Genomic DNA, 19,553 nt, shown 5'->3' on the forward strand with positions numbered 1-19,553 from the left:
CCAATGCAAATCCCACTGCCAAACAAAACAATAAATGTTTTGGTGTTTGTATGGAATTAATAAAGTGCAAAAGTTTAACAACTGCAACAGACTTAAAAAATGTTTGACTTGAAGGATTGTTGCATTGTTTTATGGCCACTGGCAATTAATTTCACAGGTGAATTGCATATTGATGTAAAATGAAGCTCAGCGCAAGTTCTTTAAGAAGACTGGGTATATATATATATACATTCACTCCACAGCTGCATATAATCAGCTCATCACAGGCGTTGTCTTTAACATATTACATTTCACCTCGTTCTCCAGAAGCCAATCACCGTGCTGCAGCCAAACTTTAAAATGGCAGACAGCTGTTATTTCAGGTTGTCATGCTGCCGCCCGCCTCCCCCCCATCCACCTCCTCTCATCACATCCACTGCCAGGAGAGCTAATCCAAAGACCTCATCACATCCCCTCTTCATCCCATCTCCTCATCAAATCCAGATCTTCAGCATCATCACCAGTGTCTAGACCCCAGGGGGGGTTCCCTATATGCTCACGGCTCCATTTCCCCCTTTAGATATACCATTTCAGGATCGGGTCTAATCGCCAAAGACTTAACATTTATCGTATGGCATGTGTCAATAAATGTTCTTTAAACAAAATGAAGTCTCTCCTGATTGAAATACACAGAAGCAGCACACAAGGGGTCCTTGAGATGATAGTACATTATTGAAAACATTAATAACAGAATGCTTAATGCACAAAACATCAAGAAATAAGTAGCCAATGCTTCAATCCTTTGAGAATACACTGTTTGTAGGCTATTTTAATTGAATTATACATTACATTTATAAAGCGCTTCTCCTGGTCCTCAAAGCGCTTTCAAGCAAGTAAAACAAAAATAATAAAAGTAGAAAGTGCTAAGCTAGGTGGAATAAGGGAAAGGGGTTAGTTGATTAGGAGTTGAAGGCAAGAATGAAAAGGTGAGTTTTGAGAGATTGTTTGAATGATTTGAGAGTGTTGGCGGATCTGACGTGGCTGGAGAGGGAGTGGGGGCTGCTGCGAAGGCCCTGTCACCCCAGGTCCGGAGCTTTGTCCTGATGGGCTGCAGTAGGTTAGCTTCAGCTAACATCTGAGGCGACGGGTGGGGGCAAGGTTGTTGAGGGCTTTGAAAGTGAAAAGTGATATTTTAAAGTCAATGCGGTGTTTGATGGGGAGCTCTTGATGGGAGGAATTTATTGTTATTATTCTTTCCCCAGTTAACTAAGCTATACTGAAGTGCCAGTAGATAACTTCTAAATACCAGTACAGGGGCTTCAAAGGTTTTTTACTCGGTTTTTTGTGGTCTTTTTGGACAGCGGAAGGCTAGATTACCCATGATCCTCAGCCACCGTTGCCGTGGAAACGGAGCCGGTCCACTCTCAGCTACCTGCATAACCCTAATTTATTTCAGATACCAAACACACTTTTTCCGAAGATTGGTGTCACAAATATCAAAACAATATATGTGTCGATAACAAAATACATCCATCATAAACTAAACTGGAAACAGCAGTATAATTTGTCTTGTTAAAACTTTAAAGTTGAGTTTTTTTAACCCGTACCGCCTAGTGGTTAAAGCACGTTATTGAATTTTTTTTTTGAATTATGTTATATTTGATGAAACATAAAAATATTAAGAGTACATACATAGGGGGAAAGTAGAAGGTCAATCATAGAAATATAGATGAAAATATTAAGGAGATACTGTTGTGATCTCCACAATAAAACAGTTTAGTGCAGGACGTCCAAAGATATTAATAGGAGAATGTGCAAAACAGACAAACTAAATAGGCTTCATTTAAACATTAAAGAATACTTTAAGTTAAGGTCTTCTTTTAACACTAGAACCGCCAGAGGTCGCTGTATACCTAAAACCGCCAACGGGTAAAGTTTACCCGCTATTGATTTCCAACGTACAATGTACCATACAGAACAGTGAGTTTTGATCGCACAGGGATGATATGTATACCAATATAATCTGTGGAATTTCAGCTTTTCATATTATATAGTTTGTACAGATAGCATGAAGTATAAAATATCGCTACAGTGCTGATTTAAATGCTTGGTGTTAGACTTGTGTTTTGTTTAGGTATATATCTCTCTCTCTCTCTCTCTCTCTCTATCTATAACTATCTATCTGTCTATCTCTCTATCTATATATATATATATATATATATATATATATATATCCACCTATCTATCTATCTATCTATCTATCTATCTCTCTATCTATAGGAACAGCAGTAGACAAAAGGCGTTGCTATAGCAACACGTCATGTTTATGTTTACGCGCAAAATCAACAGCGCGAGACCACTCTCGCTAATAAACGCTTGATGTTAGGCTTGTGTTTCGTAAAGGTAAAAATGCTTCATATCTTCTGATAGCCTTCTACTCATAAAAAAACAACAACATGACAATAATATAATTTAATATAATAATGTATTTGTTATATAATTGAACAACATATAACACAGAACGTATACAAATAACAAAACATATCAGAGAAGAAGAACAATAAGAACGAACACATCGATCACAACGCTTCACAAACACTCAAACACAATTGTTGCAAACACTGAGCACCTTGGCTGTGCATTTGCCACACACAGCATCCCCACACTTGAGCAAGCAAGTAGCGGAAAAATAAACCTATCAAACTAACTATATAGTGGGGAAAGCCTTGGTGAAAAGGTGCGTTTTGAGGGCTTTTTTGAATGTGTCCAAGGTTGGGGCGCTGCGGATTTCGGGGGGGAGAGAGTTCCAGAGGGTGGGGGATGCTACACTGAAAGCTCTGTCACCGAAAGTTCGCATGTATTGATGGCATCTATCTATCTATCTATCTATCTATCTATCTATCTATCTATCTATCTATCTATCTATCTATCCCTCTCTCTCTCTCTCTCTCTCTCTCTCTCTCTATCTATATCTATCTATCTATCTATCTATCTATCTATCTATCTATCTATCTATCTATCTATCTATCTATCTATCTATCTATCTATCTATCTCTCTATCAATATATCTATCTATCTCTTTCTCAATCTATCTATCTCTCAATCTCTCTCTCTATCTACAGCAGTAGACAAATGGCGTTGCTATAGCAACACGTCATGTTTATGTTTACGCGCGAAATCAATAGCGCGAGTAGCGCTGCATTTCTATGAGGTAAATATTACCCGCTGGCGGAAATAGGTATAAATAGCAATTTTTTGGGCGATTTTTTCAATCTGACTTCATATTGACAATTTTTAACAACACAGGGTGTTACATAACACACTTTCAGGAAAAGTCACGGACTGGGAGACGTTAATATTTTATTGAAAAAAAGGTACATAGGCCTACAATAAAAAAACAACTGCGGGTAAAATGTACCTGTTGGCGGTTCTAGTGTTAAATAAGAAAAAGCTTTGGGGGTATCTATCTACAGACAAATATTGAGTCTGGCAAAGTACTTAACGTCTAATATAGGCCTATTGGATAGTTTGTTTTGGAACTTGACAATCAACTTTCCTGCAATGTTAACTAAGTTGAAACACTTATTTTAACTGATATTATACATATGTATTATACTCTTATAAGATGTATCTAGATAGTATAAGAAATGTGCAGAAAATGACAGTTTAATGGTGGAGTTACATAAATATCGATAGATGTCTTGTAATGCACTGTTGAGGAACCTGCGACCCAAGTTTTTAATCTCTGACCTTTTTCATCTCTGACCTTGTCAGGTATTGAACATCCAATAAATGAGGAACAGAGAGTTATTAAATATAAAACATAGAATTTGTGTGATTATAGTAAATGATTTCCAAATAAACACCACTGCATATTTTCCAACTGTTACACATGCTGCTGTAACGAAAAAATGGCCCCGCTTGGGATCAACAAAGTATATCTTATCTTAAGATGATCGATGGCTACTGCCATATTTGCAAAATTTGCCTCCGAACCTTGACAAATGCATGTTTCAGGCTTATCAATTAACAACAGGAGGGGTTACAGTCATAAGACCAGCTGTTAAATAAAGCTCTTCTGACCTTAGCTGTCATGTGGGTATACTAATGCTGCCCATTATGGGCACAAGCAATTTTCACCCATTTATTAATTATATGTTTTAAATGTGATAACACTACTGTGTTTCGTATCCCCTAAACCTCTCGGGGTGTACACAGTTTAATACTGGCAACTTCTTATTATGGGAAATACGAAAACGTCTTTTAAAACTACAATTCCCAGTAGAGGCGTGCCATAGAACATGGAACCCAAACACACAATACCCAGCATGTGTAGTTCTGGTGAAGGGGTGGGGGAGGGGGTGGACCCATCCGACTCCAGTTTTGGACCATGTGTCGTGGTTCCATTCCATTTCAAAGTGATGTTGGACGCTCGGCGCACTGCCACTCCAACATCCAATCACAGAGCTTGAGGACTATCACGGGGTTTGTCCATGGATGGGTTTGTCCAGCGCCATATAGATAGAAGAGTTACGACAGCGGAAGTCCAAAAACGGTTATCGTCACGTGGTTCATGTAGACGAGGATCGTTCCCCGGGAAGTTCATGGCGGGCAATGTGAATGCATTGATAACAGGAGATAGAACTACGATTTTTGGCAATTATTAGTGAATAAAGGTTTTGATTTGCAATATTTATACAACAAATCGATATGTGTATGTATTTACATCAATATGTTTTAAAAAATAAAATAGAATTTGCTAATAGTAAGTGATAATACTAGGATTAGTGTGAACAACTAGTTTACATGTTAGGCTAACAGTGCCTTGGTTAAAGAGCCTGTTGCTGTTTATTTATAGCTTTGAATTCTTTCAAACCAATATTATCTTCTTAAACTTGTATGGTAGTCAGGAGCATCACTTTCTAATGTTTATTGATATATTTAGAGGGAGGGGATCTAAAGGAATGCTTCAAAATTCAGATTAGATTAATTTCTACCATTTTCTTAAATTCATGTTAGTTTCAGTAATCCCATGGTAATTGAGGACACAAGTTATCTAAATGACTAATGTCATCTTTATGGCTTTCAGAAAGGACAGGAGACCGACAGGTGACTATCAAAGGACTATCAGCAGCAGCAGCAGCATGATGATTATGATGTTAAATGTGTTGTTTTAGGAACATCCATTGCAAATACATGGAATTCAATAAACATTGAATAGCATATCATGCAGTTTGTCTGTGCCTTTTCCTCTGTGTTGTCCTGGTTTGCTGTGCTGCCTCCTAGTCGCCACCATGGTTTGTTGTGCTGCCTGGGGACGCTCAAATCGCTCCGAGAAAGGACTATGAATGTACGGCTTCCCCACTGACACAGAGCGGAGGAAAAAATGGCTGGCTCAAGTCAGCAGGAGCAATTTCACGACCAACAGCAAAAAAATATGTGAGGTAATTATATACAAACATTGCATTTGCACTTTTTCACAAAACGAAAACCACACCATTGGGAAAGCTTAATATTTTGTTTAATACAAAAAAACAGAGAAAGGCTTGAAAAACACATAGTTGAGACTCAGGGTGCAGAGTGAGGGTCTCAGTGCAGGTATTCAGGCTCCATTGAATCCCCCTCTGGTTCTTGTGCTGAAAGAGGGAGTAACAGACAGGAGAAAGGGTTATACACACCTATATAGCACACCTATTGGATGGGAAATTGCCTTAGGGAGATAAGGTGTGGTCTTTGTTCACAACTGAAGTTATGGAACTTTATTATTTGTGACTTTAACAAAGTATGACAAATGGCATCATTAACAGATGTGATATGATTTTCTATAAAGTTGTCTCACATTCTTGGTCATATTTTATATACAGTATGTAATGAGTATAACATGTCCAGTAACTATAAAGTGTTTCCTAATACTGTGTATTCAACCACTATGGAATATGTATGTGGGCAGACAAAACTGAGTTGTTCTGTGTGTGAAGTAACCTCAAGTCACTCCGCAGGCACATTTTGATGCAGACCAGTTTGTCAAGACAAAAAAGGGCAAGATTAGGCTGAGAGCAGAGGCTATACCCACCATCTTCGTGCATCGCCCTGTGGTCAAAAAGAGAAGGGCCCCTGCACCACGATTCACCCCGGGACTTGTATCTACAAAGCCCATAGCTCATGATCACAGCTATAGTGTGAAAGGTGACACAGGTATAATAAGTATGAACTCTTAGTAACAAAAGTCATATTTCTTATTTTTAAGTGGTATAATATTTTAAATGTTCGAAAATGTACAGTGCCATGTCTTCTACTTAAATTAGTCTCAAAGATTGAGGGAAGAAGGGATCAGGAGACTGAGAGAAAGGAAAGTGAGGGTGAAGAAAGAGAGGACATGGCTAGTGAGGAGAGACAGGGAGGGCGGACACCACCCACTCAGCCAGCAGCCAGTCAGCATACGAGGGAACCAGAAGCCAGTCAGCATACGAGGGAACCAGCAGCCAGTCAAACAGATCTATTAAAAAGATTAAAGAGAAAATTAAAGAGCCAAGAAGGAATCACCAAAAAAGCAACGTCTGCACTAAGAAAAATCAGGAAGGAAAATGCAGCTCTCAAGAAAACAATGAAAATTAGGGACAAGAATTATAAGAAAACATTTTCAAAAGACCAACTTAAAGCATTAGGCTGACTCACCACAAAGGGGATGAAATGGAGCAATGAGACAATTAAGAAGGCTTTAAAAATTCGCTTTACAGGCAAACTGTACGGTGATGTGACTTTACCAGGTCACACTGGAGTGGCAACACATGCTTGTGTGTTTATGTTGGCTGGAAACACAACACGGTGGAAGCAAGTAGTGGCATATCATTACACTGGCAATGTTACCAATGGAGCAGAGTACAGGCCAATCATTATTGATATAATACAGAGGGCAGTATCAATAGGGCTACATGTGCTTGATGTCACCACCGACATGGGTAGCCCTAACCGAGCCATGTGGAAATCCTTTGGTGTGGACCAAAATAAAACATCGGTGCCACATCCAGCAAAACCAGGCAGGCAGCTTTATTTCATGCCCGATGTCCCACATCTGGTAAAAAATCTAAAAAGTGCCCTTGTCCGTGGGCAGGTCTTCATAATTCCTGAGGATGTTGTTAACAGAGACAACCTCCCCTCTAACGAGGTTTCTGTGGTCCCCATTAAGGACTTATTGACCTTTCAGGAAGGGATGGCATTAAAAATAGCTCCCCATCTTTCAGCTGCAGCCATCGAGCCAAGTCACTTTGATAAGATGAAGGTTGGTCTTGCTCTAAATGTGTTCAGTAAGGCTACAAGTGCTGGGCTGAAATACATGGCGCAGCAAGAAAACCGCCCTCTGTCTTACCTGACGACAGCGTGGTTCCTGGAGCAGGTCGATCGTTGGTTTGATCTCATGTCATCTCGCCATCCAATTACAGCCCTGAGCAGGCTCAAGATGGAGGAGTACCAAAAGGCCATCACCGTCCTCCAGAACATCGTCCATCTGTTTCGTGGGATAAAGATAGGTCAAAAGGGAGGTTGGAAGCCTGTTCAAACAGGGGTGATAATGGCAACAACATCAATTTTGGCCATACAAGAGGAGATGCTTACACAAGGACACAGGTGTGTGTTAACGTCAAGGTTCACACAAGACTGCCTTGAAAATACATTCAGCTGTGTGAGGTCTACAAATCCTGTCCCAACTCCAGTGGAATTCCATCATGCACTGAGAATCATATCTGTGGGGCAGTTCCTCACCACCATCAGCTCTGGGAGCTATCAGGAAGACAACAGTAGCTTTTTGGCAGACTTCCTGGACACAGGGGAGCCAAAAATCACTCCATCAGTCAGAGTGGAACAGCTGATGGCGGTGAACAGAGCAGCTGCACCTGACCTCACAAAAACTGAGAAATGTATTCTCTTCCATCTTGCAGGCTACACCGTCCACAAAATCATCAAGTTTGCCAGCATCTGTGAAAAATGCAAAATTGCAACAGAGCACCATGATGAGAGTCCTTCTGGTGACAACAGCTTGTTAGTGGACTTAAAAGACTTCAAGGCAGGTGCTCTTTGTCGTCCCTCCCAAGAAGCCTTTGACTTCATTCACCAGATTGAGGAACTATTTAGGACCAAGACTGGTTCCTCCCTCATGCAGCTCCCCAACGCAGTGGGTGTCTTGGAGAAAGAAGCTAAGGCCCTCTCTAGCAGGCTGCCGTCATGCTGTGGAGTACATCAAAAACTCGTTAAAAGATTCATACGGCTGAGGCTGAGAATTGAGGCCAAACAAATCAGAAATGACAGAAAAAAATTATAATTAAAAGATGGCCATTTTGGAAGCAAGAGCCAATCCAAAAAGGTGAAAAGGAACAACAGCAGCCAAGCTACCACATCCAGCAAGCCACAAACAGATCCACAGCTGCAATCATTTCCATTAGTCATTGCAATGGAAATATGTGGACTAAACATTGCTCTTCCACCTGCCAGCACCCAGCTAACATCACTGCCCCTCCACCTGCCAGCACCCAGCCAGAGGAGCGCAAACAAAAACAAGCAAGGTGTCCCGTCATGTACCTGGAAGTTTGAGTTGGCCAAATGGAGTAAGAGAGGGACTTGAAAAACCTTGGTGGCTCTCTACTCATGTTGTTACAGTTGTCTTGGTTACAGGTCTCAAGTTTTTTTTTGTGCCATTTCCACATCTTTAGAAAATATGAAATAAAAAATTGAAGTGAAATCAACCTCTTCTCTGGAGAACAAACTTTGATTTCTCTGTCTTGTGAGTTTGCAGTCTTGCTCCTCCACCTGTAACATCACTGCCCCTCCACCTGCCATACAGTAGGTTACTAACAAGATTACTTATATAATACAGTGATAGAATACATGTTTAGTATGATTACTTATATAAAACAGTAGTATTAAACTTACCTTGTGTTTTCACTCTCACTTAAGTCCCTCTCCCTTTGACATCAATCCAAAATCAGCTGAGCTGCAGCATAATACAGACAGGTAATAATCAACATAATCACAAGGACACAATATGGCTCTGCTAAAAACACTCACTCTTACACGCACCAAAGTTATATTTATCTAATATTTAACTCCCTCCACCCCCGCATACAATCCCGTTTAGAAGCCCCTCTTCTCTAATTCAACAACGTTGGACGAAATGACATTAAGAGAACGGAATTTACAATTAAAAGGCTGTTCAACGTGTGTTGCTAACTTGATCAGGTCTTGCAGTATAAGTTGAGTCATGACAACTGGCGACATTCTATTATTTTCGTCCTAGGAATCCGGGGCGTGTACATTGAGGACCCATTGTTGACTTACCAGGAAAGAAACATCGTTTGTCGTTTACGTTCATCTTTTGCTATATCTGCCTTCCTAAGATCACTTTGCTGCACATTCAGTACTCGTATGTGAGGTTGTGGGTGAGAGGCCGATATCGTGACGCTTACAGGGAGGTATCGAACATTACAAAGTAGGTGACTATGTGGATGCCTGTTCAAAACATTGCAAACTTCAATAAATCATTTAAATTATATATTTGTGTCTGAATTTCATTTGTTCATCATTCTTAATGTGATGTATAGTAGCTTTGATAGCTGTCCATACCTTCAGACAGCCTAAAAGTAAAACACAAGTTGTTTATTCACAGCCCGAACGCTCATCGAGATGACTGGATCAGTCATGACAACTTGTGATCAGCTCCGATTAAATTGTGATATCAATTCTGTAGCTAACCTCCAGGGAGCACGTTTATTTTATGAAATACCTGTATCCCTCTCATCACAACAAGACTCTACACTGTGCAGGAAAAACAATTACATACATGAAAATAACCTTGATGCATGGGAATTAAACACACAAACTAACAGATAAATCATCAGAAGAAGGCAGAGAGGAAGTAAATAACAACAGGAACACGGAAGGCAGACAGAATTGCTTAGACACGGGTGTCACATGAAATTTAAATGTTCTGGAAAGTTCCTTATACAGCTTTAGCCTTTTTTATCTCATGAAGTCCCTAAGTGACACACACTGAACAGTCTGGGGTCATGGTCCTTGTCGTTTGCTTTTGTCTTCCCATAACAAGATGTCCAAGATGTCCATGTGTCAGGCTAAAACATGTGACATAACTAGCTAGATTTGGAAAGGTTTTTTGTTGCTGAAGTTAATATTCAAGCCATTTAAGAATAAAAATGCTTACATGACATGTCATTTGTTAAACATTAAGCTGTCTTCGGCTCTTTTCTGCTGTAAAAAATGTAAATGTCCCCTCTGTGGGACGAATAAAGGTATTCTGATTCTGATTACATTTAACCTGTTGTGGAAACATTTCTTGATGAAATTGATATGAAACAAATGCCATAAATATTGCTGTGACACATGGTGTCACATCGGGACTTTAACCCTAAACATTCACAGTAAACCCAGAGTGACATATATGCACAATTAGAAATATGATTATGGTCTGGTCAGATAATTTAGCTGATTCAATTATATTTAGTTAACATATGCGCTATTCTTCAATTCATAGTATGTTCAAACAAATGCAAACCAAAACATCATCCTTGTTAATTAAGTTATAAATAAGAGTTACTTTACCATTAAAGCCCAGATATTTGACACTAGGGGGGGTTACTTGTCAGAAATGTGTCTATTTAGTCTAAATGACGTTCCCCTTAATTTCCCCAAAAGTAGAAATGGGTCCGGGTTCTTATGGGTTAAACGTATAGGCTTAAAGGCATAATAGAACTACCGTATTATATGTATTCAACTTGTGCCCCGCTGAACTTACTTTTCTGTGGTTTACCGTTACTGTGACATATCAGTATAGCCACGGAAGATAGTTTTTGTGTTTAATTCCCATGCATCAAGGTTATTTTCATGTATGTAATTGTTTTTCCTGCACAGTGTAGAGTCTTGTTGTGATGAGAGGGATACAGGTATTTCATAAAATAAACGTGCTCCCTGGTGGTTAGCTATAGAATTGATATCACAATTTAATCGGAGCTGATCACAAGTTGTCATGACTGATCCAGTCATCTCGATGAGCGTTCGGGCTGTGAATAAACAACTTGTGTTTTACTTTTAGGCTGTCTGAAGGTATGGACAGCTATCAAAGCTACTATACATCACATTAACGATGAACAAATGAAAGTCGGACACAAATATATAATTTAAATGATTTATTGAAGTTTGCAATGTTTTGAACAGGCATCCACACAGTCACCTACTTTGTAATGTTCGATACCTCCCTGTAAGCGTCACGATATCGGCCTCTCACCCACAACCTCACATACGAGTACTGAATGTGCAGCAAAGTGATCTTAGGAAGGCATCTATTGCAAAAGATGAACGTAAACGACAAACGATGTTTCTTTCCTGGTAAGTCAACAATGGGTCCTCAATGTACACGCCCCGGATTCCTATGACGAAAATAATAGAATGTCGCCAGTTGTCATGACTCAACTTATACTGCAACACCGGTAGCTTAATCTGTTATCTGTAAACGTTCCCTAAATCTACTAATTTAGGGATAATCCACTGCCATCCTTTAATACACATGTTAATTTGAATCAGATGTACTGATAATATCCGCAATATAAATCTTTAAACTTCTTCTTACCTTTAAAAGTCAGTCACGAACGGTCTATTATGCTGCAACTCTACTGCGCTGCTAGCCTTGGCGCTAACTTCCGGGGAACAATTGAGAGGCTCCACGATCCGCCATTGCTGTAAAAAAGTGGTCCATTGGAGTGAACGGAGATGACGTAACTCTCAGTCTCTATGGCGCTGGGTTTGTCAAGCAAAGAAGAGAGAATACTTACTTCCGGGTGTAAAATTCTCTAAAGCAACTACTATGAGCTGCTCCGACCCTCGGTCCTGACGGACTCCAAAAGTCCGACATTATACAATCAAACAAATGGCTTTAAGTGTGTTTTAAATGTGTTTTGTCATTATTATGGCGTGCGCCAGCGTGTGGAAGTGACACGTCGCTTGTGAAAGAGCTCTCCAGTGCCTCTGTGTTGCTTGGCAGAAACCTTTACAGATCTTCTTCCTCAGACTCAGGGCTAGTGTAGCCATTGTCATCCGACTCCTCAATGTCCTGCTGTAATTGAAGATCATGGCATTCCAAAGCAGCTACACCGCTGTACACATGTACAGCCTGTTTGTGTTGGCTTTTGAGGAAGTGCCACCTCCGACTGAGGACACTGTTGAGCCCATGTGCAGCATCCTCGGTCAGGTCACCAAAATCTGTAGAGGGATAATAACACAGAAAAAGGGCTCAATGTAAACAAACCATGACAATTGCAAATCTCTTTGCATTGTACAATGCTGCATATGTAAAAACACTACAAAATAGGTAAATCCATGTTAAACTGAAGGATGTTACTATATATTGGGTGCCAAATGGGATATGTTGATTCATGTTTGATAGTGCTTAACAAATAGTCAATAGACAGAAAATAATCGATTATGATCTTGATAATGAATAGTTTCAGTAATTTCCTATTTCACTTCGGCCTGACACAGTGACAGATGTGTTCTACTTATGTAAGACATGTAATGTGTTGAGTGGATGAAAATATTCAAATGTTAAGATCTCAGACATGCTGCTGGTTTTGATGTCCTCCAAAGTCTGTCCTCTGAGTGCTTCCACTTCTTGCACTTCCTTCAGAAGGAACATGATGTGCTGCTACATCTCTTTCACCAGGATGCTCTGCTCCTCCTCCAAACGTCTGACCAGCATTACCTGGTCAAAGACAGACCTCGTCAACCTGAAGGTGTTGCCTTTAGGTTGAGGAAAGGAATGGAGTAGTGGACAAGGAATATTTATTCATAAATTATATTATTACAGAATGATTTTCATTTCTGAGACACGAATCTTTGTAGCGATAGCATTGGTTCTCTATAATGTAAACTAATAACAAATATTACATATTTGCAGGTATCACCATTATCATATTTTGGAATAGACAAAAAAAAAAAAGCCAAACTAGCAATTATCCTACCATTTGCATGCCTCTCCCATGGTAGGATGTAGCCCTCTGTCAGACTGCAAGCCAACTCCTCGTCAATCTGTTCTTCCTGCACTCCGGTGTTGTATTGCACAACTTTTTCGCGAAGCTTCTTCTTCAGCTCTCTCATTCTCTTCCTCTTTCTTTGCCTTGCCTGGTTGCTGTCTGCAAAGTGAAACGGAAACAAAACTGTGTCATGGTGCCAGAATGTTTTTGAAGTGTAATTTCAATAACTACGTTTGACAACAAACCATGATGACGATACAGATCTTGCTTCCTGCGCAAAAGAGTGACGGTGATGTTCTCAATATCCACCCTCATTCCTTCAGTACATCCTGGGGCGTAGACTCTCTCTAAATAGTTGCAAAAAAACAATTGGAGAAGAGATACAATCATTGACAGTCTCAGTTTCAACATATAGCCAACTTATATTGTGTGTCTAAACTTATAGTAATTAACAGATGTATATATGGAAAACCTGTGGTATGTCTTACCTGTGACCGCTGCTGTATGGTCTCCTGATCAAGGTTGTTCTCCTTTTTGAAGTCGCTGAAGCTGGCAGCTTCCACATTTGCCCTCTCTGTGATCTTTACCAAAAAAAGAAAATGTCAGAGCAAAAGCGCCATGCAACACCATAATGCAAAGAACACCAGTTTTCAGTACAAGACCTTCAGAAGAACAGTTGAAACATTCCATGACACCATCTGACTTGCAAGAGGAAGTGTGGATAAGGGAGAACATAATGTATATAGCCATGAGGTTACATTGCAGACATCCTTCATAAATATGTAATGTCAGATGAGAAGACAAATGAAGCTCAGCGCAAGTTCAGGCAGGAAGACCTATCACTTCGTACCATCCACAAGCCTAATTATCGCACCTGTTAATCCCTCTATATATGCTCTCCCCTTTTCCATCAGCTGTCTTCCAGGTGTCAACGCGCTAAGTTGGTAGCTTACACTCCTCTTACGCCTAAAAAACACTGGATACGAAAAAAAAAAAAACCATGTCTAATTCAGACTCTTCAGAGATCTTACATTTTTCAAAGGATCTTGATCCCGATTCCGATGCACTTCCAGAGGAAGCGTCAAACTCCTCAAGTCACCGTCGCCTCAGTTCTCGTCTGAGCGCCCGCAGCGGCTCTCGCACAGCAGAGGCAGAATTCCTCGTCGCCCATCTCCGCAAGCAGGGCATCACCCCAGCCCCAGATCTCCTGCTTTCCCAGCTCCGTGAGCTGTCGGACCAAGCCTCCGGCGCGGTCTCCCAGCCCAGGCCAGCAGCTCCAGCCAGCCCCCCCGGAAGAGGGCGAGGGCGCTCTCGCGGCCACGGGGGCAAAAGGTCTAAAAAAGCGAGTCCTCCAGGAGCTAGCTCGGCCAAGAAATCCTCCACTCCTCAGGCTCGCTCCAGCGCCGCTCAGCAGCCCAGCGCCGCTCAGCCCAGCGCCGCTCAGCCCGGGAGCTCCGGCACTCAGCCCCTCTTCGATGGCAGCCTAGTCAACCCACTGCAATCTCTGGCAAGTTCTATGCTCCTAATCGACGCTCGCCTCCAGTCCATGGAGAGAGGCCAGGCCGGAGCTTCAACCTCTGCGGCGGCCCAGCCGGGTCAGGATTTTGCATTAGGCACGGTAGTTCCTTCTCAATCTCTGGCTTCCGCCCTCCCGGCTCCTCCCTCAGGTAGGCCCTACATTCCCCAAGCCGCTAACATCTCCTCACGGCTCAGAGCTAAGATCCTCGACGGGAAAGACATTAATTTAGTCAGCCTTATTCTGCCGTCCCCGGAGTGCGACAAAGCCATTGCCTCGGGAGGAAGCATTACTGCGGTATTTAAATCTGCAGACCCCCGGCTCCTCAAAGACCTTTCTATAGGGCAATTTCTGGTAGCTTTTAGCATCTTCCGCGATGCCCTCTGCGCAGTTTACCCTGAAAGGAGAGTGGAGTTAGATGCTTATCTGGCCATGATCGGCGATCTTCACATCAAATACGGGAAATCCGTGTTTTATCAATACCATAAAAGTTTCTCTAGCAAAGCAGCGCTGCACTTAGCTCATTGTAACATCCGCCTGGACTGGTCCGTGCTGGATACCGAGCTGCTCGTTATGGCTACCGGCGGGCAACAAGTCGTCTCTTGCATCAGTTGCGGAGCGCAGGGCCACACCTCTCCGCTCCGCCCTTCAGTGCCTCTCTCCGGGTCTAGCGTTTTCCCCACGCAGTATTCTGGGAACAATAAACAAAACCGTCAGGTGATCAAACAAGGGGATAATAAGATTTGCGTTTCTTTTAATGCGAACGTGTGTTCCTACCCTCATTGTACTTTTCTTCATATTTGCAGTACCTGCAGGGATGCTCACCCGAGGTCAGTTTGCCCAAGGCGCCGGCCCCCCTTCCCGCGCCAGAATCAACGTGGTGGAAAAACCTCTTAAAACATCACCCCTCAACTTCCATTAACACCACACATTTAGCAGCTGCGCTTTCGACTCACCCAAATCCTGTGTTCGTTGATTATCTTTTGTCAGGGCTCTCTCAAGGGTTCAGGCTAGGGGTCCTTCCCCCCCCCCCCCTCAGTGATTTTAGTGGCAAAAGAAACCTTCAGTCAGCCACCAAAGAACCCACCATAGTCTCTCAGCTCATTCAAAAAGAGCTCAACAAAGAATATTTAATCGGTCCTTTCCATTCCTCTCCGTTCCCAGTGTTCCGGACAAGCCCAATAGGGGTCGCTCCACGCAAATACTCTGAGAAGAAAAGGCTCATCTTCGATCTGTCCGCTCCTCGCGCTGGCCCGTTTTGCAGCATCAATAGCCTTATTCGACCAGAGTATTTCTCTTCATTACGCTTCAGTTGATAATGCCATCAAGCTCATCAAATTCGCAGGGCAAGGAGCGTGGCTCTCCAAAGCAGACATTACTGACGCGTTCAAAATAATTCCCATTCACCCATCTCAGTGGCATATGTTCGGTATCAGATGGGAGTCCAAATTCTACTTCGCTGTCCGTTTAACCTTCGGGTGCAGAAGTAGCCCTTGCATCTTTAATTTTTTCCCAAGCCCTCTGCTGGATCCTCCTGAACATCGTCAGAATCCCCTCCGTCCTGCATCTATTGGATGATTTCCTCCTCATAGATCCCCCTCGGGACCATTCAGGCGCCTCTCTAGCAAAACTCAAACTATGCTTTCAGGAGTTAGGTGTTCCCCTCTCAGGAGAGAAAACGCTAGGTCCCACCACACGCCTGGAGTTTTTGGGCATTACACTCGACTCCGTAGACATGGAAGCGTCTCTCCCCACGGACAAACTGCAGCGCATTCGCAACGTCACAAAGTCCTTCTGCGAGCAACAAGTTATCACCAAGCAGCAGCTGCTCTCCCTGCTCGGGCACCTGAACTTCGCCTTGCGTATTATCCCTCAGGGGCGCTCTTTTATTTCCCGGCTCCTGGATACAGCGTCGGCTGTAGAAAACCTCCATGACCACTTCTTCTTAGATGAAGGCTGCCGCTCTGACCTGCGGTTCTGGTCCCTCCTGCTCGCACACTGGAATGGCGTCACCTTCTTCTACGACGACCTCGTGTACTCCTCCGACTCCATGAGATTCTTCAGGGACGCTGCCCCATCCGTGGGTTTTGGGGGTTTCTTTCAGGGAGAGTGGTTCGCAGGCTCATGGCCTCCGGCATTCCCCAGCCATGCCTCTGCCTCCGCTCTGCATGAGATCTTTCCGATCGCTGTTGCCTGCCACGTGTGGGGTCACCTCTGGCCCCGGCAGCGGATCACAGTACTCTGACAACCAATCAGTTGTTGGAATTATTAATAAAGCACGCTCCCCGTGCCGTGACATCATGCCGTTCATGAGAAGCATCAAGTGGTCTTCCATCGACCAACACTTTCTCATCTCCGCTCGTCACGTTCCCGGCCACCTCAACTCAGTGGCTGATTCCCTCTCTCGTTTCCACTTCCAGAAATTCCGGAACCTCTGCCCAGAAACCAGCTCTGAACCCGTCAGGATTCCTCCCCTGCATCTTCTCTCTCTCTTCTAAATAGAAGCCCCCTAGCAAGGCACCTCGAATCCGCCAGGTTTTTCATGAGGAAGGGCTTAAAACATATGATTTCACTTGGAGAACGTTCGCTTTATTTTGCTTTTCCGTAGGCATTACACTTAAACCTGTTCTCATCTCCACCGTGTGCACCTTCATGTGCTACTGCGCCACTGATCGCCACCTCAAACCCCAATACATCCGGGGCCTCTTAGCAGGAGTTCAGTTTAACATTCGCTGTTTCGATCCCGGCTTTCCCAGCCTGTTCGCAAACCAGTCAGTCAAACTCATTCTCAAAGGTCTTATTAAAACATTTCCCCCTGCCTTAAACCGGAGACGTCCTATTACACTCTCCACTTTACGCCTTATGCTCTCCAAACTTAGAAGTTGGTTATTCTCCCCTTATATCGATGCACTACTTGATGCTTTATTTCTCCTAGCTTTTTATGCTTTCCTCAGACCAGGTGAATTTACCACAGCTTCTCTAACGTTCGATTCCAATCGAGACATCTGCTTGTCTGACATATCCTTTCACGCAGCCATTTTAGCTTACATCTTAAGCACTCCAAATGCGGCGGCGCCTGCTCCGTCATCGCCGCCCGCAACGACTCCCAGTTCTGCCCTTATAAATCCATGATCAAATTCCTACAGCTTAGACCTACCTCTAATCCCCTCTCTCCATTATTTCTTATCTCAGGGAATTTTCCCTTTACTCAACGACAGTTCAACCACTATTTAAAGCAAGTTCTCATGAAATCCGGGTTATCCCCCCTCCTATACACGGGGCATTCATTTAGAATAGGTGCAGCTACTTCCGCTGCTAATCAAGGCGTCTCATCCTCATCCCTGCAACAACTCGGACGGTGGTCCTCCTCCGCTTTCTCATCCTACATTCGTCCGGACCTCAGTGCCGTGCTGGCTATCCAAAGGTCTCTCCAACCTTAAATTGGTACGTATGCATATAACTGGTGGTGGTTCTTTAGCATGTCAGCACGTATATTCGCCCCGCGGCTCATGCTTATCTTGACATGTCTAACCCTGTACGTCCAGGTTGTAACCTTCGGGTCCGTATTAAATGCGTCCCTGCTAAGTCAGGTTGCCCCGTATGTCCGGGAAGCCCTGTATGCCCAGGACGCCCTGTACGTCCAGGATGCCCCGTACGTCCGGGATGCCCCGTATGTCCGGGATGCCCCGTACGTCCGGGAAGCCCCGTACGTCTAGGACGCCCCGTACGTCCAGGATGCCCCGTACGTCCAGGACGCCCCGTATGTCCGGGATGCCCTGTATGTCCGGGACGCCCTGTATGTCCGGGAAGCCCTGTACGTCCAGGAAGGATGCCTAGGAGGCATTAGTATGTCTAAAATCCCCACATGCACTAACCTCTCATTTCATCCATAGATCTCCACTGCATACCACAAGGTAAGATTTCATCACGTTCAGTACTCCATACTTTCACTTCTTTTGGGGGCTCATCGGAGACTGTTCTTTCCCTTCCCGAATGATATCCTACAAAACCTGGGCCTAATCGCCAGACACCATTTTATTCACTGTTATAATCTGTCATCATTATGTTTCATTTATATAATTTGACCCGATAATAAACATGTATTCCATACACAACCCGGTATCACGGCAAGACGTGAACATGTGACGTTTTACAATGCTGGGAGATGTGAATATGTCACGGTTTTGTCCCTTCAAAACGTGACAGTTACACGGTATTGTTAACCCATGTTAACCAGTGGAGAAATACCCGGAAGTGCCAAGCAAAGGCTCTACCGCGCCTATTGGTCGGTTTTTATTTTCAAAATTAGATGTTTTTAATTTATTTTTTAATCCTCACACTCGATTTCGCCGATGTTCTTGTGGCCCTAGCTGGTCGACATCTCTTTCAGCGGAAACAAAGGCTACATTCATGTATTACATCGATGTTAATCCCCTTCAAGCGTGACAGTTACACGGTATTGTTAACAGGGAGAAATACCCAGAAGTGCCAAGCAAATGGTCAACCGCGCCTATTGGTCGGTTTTTATTGTCAAAATTAGATGTTTTTAATTTATTTTTTAATCGTCACACTCGATTTCGCCGATTTTCTTGTGGCCCTAGCTGGTCGACACCTCTTTTAGCAGAAACAAAGGCTACGATGTTAATCCATTTGTGTTGTTGTGGAAATACCGGACGTGACGTTGTGTGATCGCTTAGCAACTGAACTCCGTGAAAAATAAACACCACTAAGGTTCAAGGGTCAAGGGTTTTTGTTATCAGATGATAGCTACAGTGTAATTTTGGCATTTCAAATCTTAGATCCCGAGCTCCTCCAACAGTGCAACATAATATAAATAGGACATAATAAGAAAATAAATAAAGATAGATAAAAAATAGTGCAAAATGCACCACTTTTGGTTCAAATTATGAAACCAGTAGATTCATTCATTTATTTATTTTTGTTGCCCCAGCTAAATCGATGTTTATCCATTTATATGGTTGTGGAATTACTGTACGTTACATTGTGCGGTTGCTTAGTAAGTGAACACC

General features: G+C 42.8%; 1 protein-coding gene across 14 annotated transcripts; it reads right to left on the bottom strand.

Annotated features, from left to right (window-relative positions):
• Nucleotides 1–5,483: 5,483 nt before the first annotated feature.
• On the bottom strand, nucleotides 5,484–14,174 carry LOC307017945 (uncharacterized protein). 14 transcript variants are annotated; one of them, XM_079647923.1, is made up of 10 exons: nucleotides 14,039–14,174; nucleotides 13,496–13,588; nucleotides 13,253–13,354; nucleotides 12,996–13,166; nucleotides 11,811–12,237; nucleotides 11,609–11,715; nucleotides 8,902–8,962; nucleotides 7,591–8,819; nucleotides 7,346–7,483; nucleotides 5,484–6,475 (listed from the first exon to the last, which is right to left on the bottom strand). In XM_079647923.1, exons 3-5 carry the CDS (start codon nucleotides 13,320–13,322, stop codon nucleotides 12,026–12,028), a joined length of 453 nt encoding a protein of 150 aa, XP_079504049.1. In that variant the 5' UTR covers nucleotides 13,323–13,354; nucleotides 13,496–13,588; nucleotides 14,039–14,174; the 3' UTR covers nucleotides 5,484–6,475; nucleotides 7,346–7,483; nucleotides 7,591–8,819; nucleotides 8,902–8,962; nucleotides 11,609–11,715; nucleotides 11,811–12,025. The 14 variants fall into 14 exon arrangements, with proteins under 14 accessions (XP_079504049.1, XP_079504053.1, XP_079504047.1 ...); XM_079647927.1 differs by having other exon boundaries at nucleotides 7,591–8,199; nucleotides 8,716–8,819; nucleotides 11,609–12,237; XM_079647921.1 differs by having other exon boundaries at nucleotides 7,591–8,199; nucleotides 8,551–8,819; nucleotides 11,609–12,237.
• Nucleotides 14,175–19,553: the final 5,379 nt, after the last annotated feature.

Source organism: Notothenia rossii, assembly GCF_949606895.1.
Source record: "Notothenia rossii genome assembly, chromosome: 9".
NCBI lineage: Eukaryota > Metazoa > Chordata > Actinopteri > Perciformes > Nototheniidae > Notothenia > Notothenia rossii.